General features: G+C 51.2%; 1 protein-coding gene across 3 annotated transcripts; it reads right to left on the bottom strand.

Moving 5' to 3' along the window:
- Nucleotides 1-227: 227 nt before the first annotated feature.
- On the bottom strand, nucleotides 228-7950 carry dthd1 (death domain containing 1). 3 transcript variants are annotated; one of them, XR_013468427.1, is made up of 10 exons: nucleotides 7469-7950; nucleotides 6724-7186; nucleotides 6085-6415; nucleotides 5309-5488; nucleotides 4722-4945; nucleotides 4485-4634; nucleotides 2718-3007; nucleotides 1639-1866; nucleotides 1477-1534; nucleotides 228-1388 (listed from the first exon to the last, which is right to left on the bottom strand). XR_013468427.1 is itself a non-coding variant. In XM_078107135.1 (10 exons), exons 1-10 carry the CDS (start codon nucleotides 7830-7832, stop codon nucleotides 1081-1083), a joined length of 2622 nt encoding a protein of 873 aa, XP_077963261.1. In that variant the 5' UTR covers nucleotides 7833-7950; the 3' UTR covers nucleotides 228-1080. The 3 variants fall into 3 exon arrangements, 2 of the variants coding, with proteins under 2 accessions (XP_077963261.1, XP_040037408.2); XM_078107135.1 differs by having other exon boundaries at nucleotides 1613-1866; XM_040181474.2 differs by having other exon boundaries at nucleotides 228-1534; nucleotides 1613-1866.
- Nucleotides 7951-9254: the final 1304 nt, after the last annotated feature.

Genomic DNA, 9254 nt, shown 5'->3' with positions numbered 1-9254 from the left:
CCCCCCCGCTTCCGCTCAGGGGCTGCAGAATGTCACACAGCTGGAGCGTGAGGCTCTGAAGACCGATGAAAAGGGAAACCCTGGCGGATGTTCTAAAAATGTTTTTTTAGAGCCTTGAAAGGCTCGAAAGGTTTAAAGTGTATAGAAGTTGACACTTTTTTTTGTATCTTAGATTTTAAGACACAGCGACGTCCCCTTTAATTAATAATAATCAATAACAAGGTAACTACGCCCCAAAATATGTTATTTTATTATTTAAAGTTTGCACACATAAACACATACAGAGGATTTGTTTGCATATATATAAAATCATAGTTAAACTCAAAGGAAACACAAATCACGCCTATACCTTCATTTTCCATGTTTTTCCATCTTATATCAAAACCATGAATGCACTTTTGTGCTGATAAAAAAACGGTCAGCTACCATAAACCGACGCTGTCAAGTCTTAAAGACGACATGTCAGGGAGCTAAGAGGAGGTCAGAGGTCAGAGGTCAGAGCTCAGTGTCAGCGTTTGTTCACACAGAGAGCTGATGGCTGACTGGTCGTCTAAGTCCCAAACCTGTCTGTGGAGACAAAGTATAAACTAAAGTGAGGATGCTGTGAATGAATTGAGTGTAAACATAAAAACGAACCCGAGGAAACTTTTGAGTCGGACAGTTTAGGTATTTTAATACACATTAACATTAAAAATAAGACTATACTTTATTTAACACGCTTGTGTCTCTAGTCTAGACAGAGCTCTATTGCATTATAACACAGAACATGAGGTGAGGTGTCCATTACACGTGACTAAACTAAACATACTCTTTGTCTACAGATTTTTTTATATCTAATGTTTCACAAGAAACATCACAGAACCCTGCTGGTTCACAGCCTACTGTTCGGGGCCTTTCCAAGGGGTCAAAACAAAAATATAAGAGGTCATGAGACAGGAAAGAATATGCCCCATATTGATTTATTTCGACTTGGTAGACGTCGGCTGGAGGAGATCACTCAATCCAACAGTCCAATGCTGACCTCTTGTGGCTCAAACTAAGAACTGCAACCGCAGGCACATTTAAAAACCCAGTGTGCTCTTATGTCAGAGACGGCGGCCCGGTGTGAGCGGCCTGCCGCAGCAGCAGCTCTCTGGCCAGGTCCGGCCGGCCGCTCTTGGCTAGGCAGCGAGCGAGCTGAGAGGCCCTGGGGTGGTGGCCGGCGGCGGGCAGCCCCCTCCTCCACGTGGTCAGGACTTGGAAGGCCTGGGCCGGCAGGCTGTCCCCGGAACGCAGCTTCGCCAGCTGAGCGGCGCTCCGCCGGAGGCGCAGGGAGTGCACCAGCAGCGCCACCTCCTCCTCCGAAAGCTCCCCGGACAGCCAGAGGAGCAGAGAGTCCGACAGGGAGTCTGGGAGGGAAGATGGAGGAAGGGGTGCACCGGATATCAGCCTCGTACGAATCGTCACGTGCGCTGCAAGGTGACGTACGCGACCCACCTGTCTCCTCGCATGGCTTCACCCTAACTGCGATGGGCCGATGGACGGTCCTCTCTCTCTGAGATGAAACAGAACAACACGTCAGAGCGAGTCGTCCCAAACACGACCCGGGGGCGTCTCTTGAGCGTCAAAGCACCTTCGGCAAGGTCAGAGACAGCTTACACACGGGGTCCCCCAGAAGCTTCGGGTCCATCAGGACCGGCCCGTCTCCTCGCCACTCCAGCTGACCTCTGGTGACCTTGTAAAACACGGCCGTGCCCTTGTAATGGGGCGAGCTGTGGTTGCCGAAGGGGTCCACTTCGGTCAGACGCACCAACAGGTGACTCCTCTGCTGATAGTGGAAGGGGATCCGCTCCAGCGGGACGCCACGCCGGTCGCCTTGGATACCGGCTGTGAAAAAAACCCAAAACACCCACGTTAAAGATCTCATCACTTCCACCGACTGATCCATGATCTTCCGCTGTGTCTGTCTTTTCCAGCACCAGGACAAATGTGTTCAGACCCGGTGGTACCCCTAACCCCTAACCCTGAACCCTAACCCCTAACCCTGACCCGGTGGTAGCTATGTGTTATTTTTCCACAACTTTTCTTCCCGTAGCCAAAAGACTGGGAGGACTGGCGTTTCCAAAACCTCAGTGTTACGCTCATCTGTGTTTTCCTCACTCAAACTTTCCAATAGTTAAGATCCTGTCATCTTTAACCATCATTCCGACTTAAAGGAGCAGTGTGTAGGAATTAGTGGCATCCAGTGGTGACCCAACTGAATACATTCACTGTTCCCATCCATCATGTTCGCTTCCAGGTCTCTGAAGCGAGCTAAAAAGATGGTAGCCGACCCCTCTCACCCCGGACAAAACCTGTTTGTGCCCCTTCCATCTGGCAGGAGGCTGAGGTCCATCAGGACTAAGACCTCCCGCCACACCAACAGTTTCTTCCCGTCGGCAGTCGGGCTCATCAACAGAGCCGGTCCCCCACTGACTGACTATAACATCCCACCGGTCACTCTTTCATTTTACTTTATTTTATTACTTGTGCACTGCTGTCTTGTTGTCTATTGTTACACTGTCTACTGTCACGCACCAACCGCCAAGACAGATTTATTGTATGTTTTGGCATATTTTGGCAATAAATGTTTCCTGATTCCTGATTCCTGATCATCACCAATCACATGTATTAACAGCAATGGCCCGTAGGGGAAAAGTAGGATGCGTTTTTTGGACAACCATCCCCGGTCACCCTACCCTCGGAGGCGATGTTGCCGCCGAAACGGAGGAGAAGCTGGTCCCCCTCGCACATGGAGATCTCGGACGAGGCCTCCGATAGGCCTCCGTAGCCCCGGGCCCGCAGCCTGGACAGCTCCCAGCCGAGCTCCCTGCTGGGCAGCGCGGCCGCCAGGACGGCGCGGGGCTCGTCCCGCCGCCGCTGGAGCACGACGGTGACGGCGTGGCAGCGGGCCGACTCCTCCAGCTCCTCCGCCAGGGAGGCGAGGCGGCAGGGCCGCAGCGGGGAGAGGAGGCGCACCGCCAGCAGCCTGGGAGGTGCGCACAGGTGAGCACAGGGGAGAGATGGGTCCGTTATCAGGGGAGGGAGGGGGGGCACCGGATACAGACTTAATGCACTTAGTTTGAGATGAAGAATTCATGTTACATATATTACTCCCCGGGGAAGCCGCTTTAGATAAGAGAACTAAAGCACATGGGAGAAATAATAATGTATTCACTATTCAATCTTTTTACGCGGAGCTAAAAAACAGAAAGGCAATCTGGAAACCTTTTCTTTCCTATTATCTGTGACTTTTATACCCTTTGTACCACGTCCCCGGGTGCTGACACAGAAACGCTGAAGCTCGGAATTCAAAGCTTTACTCCCTTCATCCACTCGGCCTTTTTTGCTTTAAGTCCTTTTGTAAAGAAAAGCTCACTCTGAGTCTGGTTAATTGTAGCCTCTTATCGTGCCGAGTTTACGGGTGTTTTAAGTGAAAGGCATTCAATCCCAGAGAGGTGGAGGAGCGCTCCTCTCTTTGTTTGACTCCAGATCACACGAGACAACAAAACCACTTACTAAAAAGAGCTTTTCTTCCAAATCAGTAGAGTTAAGGGGATTATCAATAGTTATGTGAAAGGAAATACGTATCCACTCCAGTACTGCTTTACTTCTTGCTTTTTGGTTATTGTAAGGGAATATTAGGTAATATCTTTGTCATTTTGTGTGAGATCACTGTGAGGTCAATACTGCTACAACTGTGTAGTTCCAGGAGGAAACCACGAAAACATGCATGTGACTGCCCTCTCCTGCTGAAACACTGAAACACATTTTATTTAACGGAGCCAAAGACGGCACCGTTTTGAAGTCCTCTTGTTCCGGATAACTCATCATTTCCAGGTTGCAGGCTGCATCTCGGATAAAAGAAGGTGCACACGACCGGACGGAAACGGTCCCGCTTTCCTTTCGATGAAGGCTGAGAGTGTTTTCCCCGTCTTGTGCTCAGGCGCAGGATTTATTACGTCCCCGTCTGAGCCAAGGGCACCACTGCATCACCCTGCGCCCGTGTATTCCCACAGTACCGTTGAAGGTCGTCTTTTCGTGCAATATTTTGGGGGGTTTCTGTGTGTGCTTTTTCCGTTTTTTCCTGCGTTACATCGGCACAGGATGCGACACAGATGATGCTCCAGATGAGCGTCGGCCTGCCGCCCTGACCCTGACCCTGACCCTGACCCTGACCCTGACCCCGACCCCGACCCTGACCCTGGGCTCGTCTGCACTGTCTCTGGTGGACCGTCGGGCTTTCATGTCGGTACCGGCTCCAGAGGTCTGCAGCACGGCTTAACGAGATAAGAATTCCCTTTGCTCCGGCCTGCAGTTGCTCCCAATCTTGCGTTATAATATTACTACTGTAGTAAGATTATGCATCGTGTGTATGCCTTCCCTTCCAATGTGTATTTCTTTTCAGTCCTTTAAATCCCTTCGATCGAAGTATCTATATTCGATGTTTTTTATTTTCTGCAAACCTGTCAAAGTTCTCCGTCAGCTCGAAGGACACTAGTCCGTTTTGCTGGTTCCGGACCACCACTTCGTCCAGGACCCTCCACTGCTGGTCCCTCGAGCCCAGAACACTCAGCACCTCGTTGGACATCTCTTTCACAGAGGCCCCCGGGACTCTTAAGACACACGTCCAAAAACAAAAACAAAAAAACGCATCAGGCGGTTGCCGCGAGGCCAGATCGTTAAAGCCTGACTCCGCTCACCTCCTCCCGTGGTGCTCCCGCTCCTCCTCCTCCTCCTCCTGCACTCCCGCGGGCCTCTTCTTTTCCGGGTTCGGGGCGCAGGGCAGGGTGACCGTGAGGGGTCTTCTGAGGTGCTGGGAGGACGGGTGGGCGAGGTGGAGCAGCGGACTGGTGGACACCACCGGGTGGTAGGCGTCGCCGCGGCACTTGGCGGCCGCCAGGAAGCCGGCATCGAGCGGCTGGATCTGAGGCAGATGAGGCGACAGCTGTTTGGACAGAGATGCTGCGGCACGCTGCGTCGCCAGAGAGCGGGAGAACAGACCATCTCAGATCGAGCGCAGTGGAGTTAGTTTACGGCAGAGGTCGAACGGAACGTCGGCCCCGGATGTTCGCCCTTCCGCTCGCGTCTGTGAGAAGTCGAGTTACGAGCTCATCTGCTTCTCCCGCGGTTTTCGTCTCATTCTTTTGGAGCAATTTCCATTTTTTGCAACGTGGAATTGGATTTTAAAGGCATGGATTTTCATTTATTTACTCACAACACGTTATTAACCAGTGAAGTGAAAGTTTAAAGAGGCGGATGGACGGTGATGGAACCCTCGTCTCCGTACCACGGTCTGGGCCATCACCGGGGCGCTGAAGGATCCCGGGAGGTAGCTGAGGCAGACCCGGGGGTCCGCGGTCAGCTTGAGCGACAGACCCCTCGTGGGAACCGTGAAGTTTTCCTTTTTCAAACAGGAAACCACGGCGAAAAGGCCCAGGGAGTACACCTTCGCCTCGGCAAACGAGCCCTGACAACAGACACGCACGCAACATATTCCAAAATCATCCATTTTTGAAGAAGTGCGTGAGTTATTTATGACGAGAGGAAACACCGCTCCGGCCAGCTGGTACCGCCTCCGTCAGCCTTCAGCGTCAGTTGTACAAAAAACATCTTTACGGAGATGAAAGCGGAAAAGATGAACCAGTTTTGTTTGGACAATGTCTTTCAGACGGAACACCATGTGTCTCAGTGGATAACTGTAAATGTAACGTCTTAACGTCACAAAAGGTGCATCAAAAGGCTCTTTATTGGCACCATGTAAACCACATGGAAAGGTCGATCCACCAGAACCTTTTTACTTCAGATAACACTGTTATTTCTACCGAACGGTCTAAATAAAAGTATTACTTTTACTATATTATAGCATATTACTTCACAAACGGAAGGTATTATTTTATATATTAAAACAAAGAGTGAAATTGACAAAAACAAATAACTTTCTCAAGAAATCACATCCAATTTATATAAAATGCACTTACAAATATGCTTATAAATCAAAATGAATAAGTAACTTTTTCCGCAGTTAGACACTAATAATAATAAATAAATAGAAGCAAACTTTACCCTCTGGCCTCCATACGTCCCCTCTGTGGTCACAGGAGCGACGTAGCTGGTCCTCCTCTCCCCATCAACCACCTTCACCGCTACGTCCCTGTAGTTGCCGCGGTAACGCGCGCAGAAGGGCACCACGATCGTCACGGGGAAGCGGATGTTTGCGCCGTCGTGAACTTTGACCCGGATCACCCGGCTGACCAACTCCTCCGAGCCGGTCACCATCAGGCAGCTCAGCGCGTCGGCCACCTCGCACCTCAGGGCCTCGGCGACGCCCTCGGGTGCTCGGATGAAGCACGCGTCGGGTACGTCGCAGTGGGTCCCCTCCCGTTTACCGGTGAGCCTAGAAATCAAGTTCACACCAGACACTGGACCTGGAGCTCGGGATGGACAGATGATATTTTCATATTCATCCTGGAATTCATTAAGGGAAATATTATCATTCCCAAAAAAGTGAGAGTGACCACATTTCCAGATCGGCTTCTCCCAGACTCTTCGAATTTGCCCGATTATCCTTTGGCTTTTGGACCAATCTGGGCCTTGACCTGACATTTGACATGTGCACTTTGTGATGAGCCGCTTGCATGCATGCACACGCGTGTAAAAAGGTAATAAGTACAATGAAATGAGAATAATTCAAATATTTCTTACCCGACTTTGATCCATTCCTTGTTTTCCCTATTTGTGTCCTTTTCCCTCTCCTCCTCCGGTAAATCTGTCTCCCCCTGGAGAGAAACACAGTCCTCCTTTCCTTCCCCTTGACCTTTGACCGGTCCATCTCTCGCCGGCTCCTCCGCGTCGCCGCAGGCCGACCTCCCGCTGACAGCGACCTCTCGCGGCGCCGCATCCGCGCCCCCGCGTCCGCGTCCGCGCTCAGAGTCCGACGATCCGCCGTCGTCTTCGGGCTGCTCCGGTACGTTCGGAGCGCCGGCCTGGTGGAGCGCCGCCGCCGCCGCGTCCACAGTCGAGGCCTCCGCTGCACGTGACCTGAGGATTTCTTCGTCCAGCCGGGCTACGGTTGCGTTCATCGTGTCCACAATGTTGTCTACGTTCTTCTCGACGCTGAGGAAAGTGTCACCGAAGGAGCGTGAACGAGGTGCCACGGCGCCCTCGGCTAGAGGGGGGAAAACAAACAAAAGCAGTGTGGACTGCTGCAAAATAGAAAAATGCAAAATGGCGGTTTGTACATGTTTTCCCGCTTGAAATCCATTTCACACGCGACACTTAAAGTGACTTCTGCTGATTCAAATTCCCGTGCAACCTGAACTTCTTCCTTTTATTTCATCACGAACCCCCTCAATTTGAACTTTAAGACCCTTTAAAATGCTTCCGGTCCTTCCTTCACTTCTATGTCTTTCTCAGACAAGGCTCGGAAAGACCTTCATGGGTCCCGTACCTGTTGTGGGCGGACGTTGCTGATCACGCCCCCCCGCTGAGGACCTGTGGGCACCTTCTCTGAGGACTCCTCTCCACGCCGCCACTCGGTCTGCGTGCAAAACACTCAGCTCCCTCAACGCTCCCAGAACCCTCCGCTGGCACTCTCTTTCCTCAACGTCCTCCTCGCCTTCCGCGGGACTGAGCGTCCCTTCGTTGCCGCCCACCTGCCCCCGTCCTCCCACGCGTCCCCTCCCTCCCGCCGCCCCGTCGTGATGATGACCCCTGCGGCCCCTGACAGCTTGAAGCCGCCGAAGAGTTTCGGTCAAAGCGCCGAGGAGGCCGCTTTCCCTCGTCCCGCCGCGAGGAGACCGGGCTCCGTCCATCGGGGATTCGCGTCAATTTGCTGGGCTGGAAAAACACAACTGATTGAAGTCACACATAAAACCAATTAACTCGATGATGGTGAGTAGTCGATAGTCAAATTTTCAGCAAAGATCCACGGCGTTCCCTCGCGTAGCGCCTTCTACCTCCGAAGCTGAAGCCCCCTCGTTCGCTGCGTCCTCGGCATCGAGTGTTACCGAGGACAGCTTTCCCAGTTTACAAGAGCCAATGCCTTATTTATGTGGCTGCCAGTGGTAAAACATGTTGCCAGGACGACCCCTGGAGGCGTGACTGGGGGGGGGTGGGGGGGTGGGGGGCAAACCACAGAGCAAAAGGCTCAAAAGAAGACAGAGTGCTGTCCTCCAGACCTCTCATCCGTCTCTTCTGTTCGCCCGTCACTCCGTCCAGCCAGTGAAAGACACCAAGTTCCTTGAGTTCAGTCACACAAAGAAAAGGGGGATGACTTGGTCATATATCTTTCATTTTATGTAGCAGCAACCTAAGTTGTTTTGGGGGGGGAGAAGTATTCATGTATACCTCAATACAAAAGGGCTGTATTACCAGCAAAGTACATTTACCGTTTATTGTTTGCACTCAAAGTAACATCACTTTCAGAGTGCTGTTGACTAATTGAAATCCCCCAAGATAATGAAAAAGTAACGATTTTTCTAGTCTTAATATATACGGTTGCAAGTTGCAATTGCAGTGAGTTACTCGCGACACTGTTGACACGAACACCCTGCAATGTGTTTTATAAATTAAATAAAAATGTCAATTTTGAGGGAGAGAACAGAAGTATGAAAAGAGCGAGTTGCCTGCAAGCTGCTGCGGCGCTTTGTCACCATCAAGTGGCCGGAGCCGTACCCATTTCATCACTGTTGAAGCAGCGATGGTCTCCATCCAAGGGCACGGAGAGACAAACGATTCACATACAACGACACGTTTAACATGTTCAAGTTGAATTAAAAAAATGTGTATTCATCATAGTGCAGTTTAAACATGCTGTTTGTCTTAAAGTAACTAGGCCCCGCCGCCCAGAAATGGTACTGACCATTCAACTTGACCCTGAAATTCAGTTGTATTTGTCATGGATTGTACATCAAGTAGGCTTGTAGTCCCATAAAGTAATAACAGCCATTAAACTGCCAGTTATGTTTCACATATGCAATCTTTAAAAAAAGTGTCTGTTCATCATTTAAATGGTCTGTTCAGGAATGTCGTCCGCAGTCTTCGATATAACACATCCGCCACCCGAAGCGATTCTTCTTCTGTGTTGTCGTGTTCCTCTCGGAGTCGCTCCGTCAGGTGCGCCGGGCATCCTGCCGCATTCCTGCCCGTTATGAGTGCGTCGCCATGGGGGAAAAGAATGGCGGGGGGTCGGGGGGCGGGGGGCGGGGGGAGGCTTTGGGGCTTCAAGCCGGCAC

Source organism: Gasterosteus aculeatus, chromosome 7, assembly GCF_964276395.1.
Source record: "Gasterosteus aculeatus chromosome 7, fGasAcu3.hap1.1, whole genome shotgun sequence".
In the NCBI taxonomy this organism is placed as follows: Eukaryota; Metazoa; Chordata; class Actinopteri; order Perciformes; family Gasterosteidae; genus Gasterosteus; species Gasterosteus aculeatus.
The sequence above is the reverse complement of the archived record's forward strand: the minus strand, read 5'-3'. Positions and strand labels throughout refer to the sequence as shown.

Excerpts from the sequence above, each read along its gene's own strand:
- dthd1 (XM_040181474.2), bottom strand. The coding sequence starts at position 7,832 with ATGGACGGAGCCCGGTCTCCTCGCGGCGGGACGAGGGAAAGCGGCCTC. Across the intron at positions 5,489-6,084 it reads GGACGTATGGAGGCCAGAGG|GGCTCGTTTGCCGAGGCGAA; the intron begins GTAAAGTTTGCT and ends GTCTGTTGTCAG. Across the intron at positions 4,946-5,308 it reads CGGTGATGGCCCAGACCGTG|ATCCAGCCGCTCGATGCCGG; the intron begins GTACGGAGACGA and ends CATCTGCCTCAG.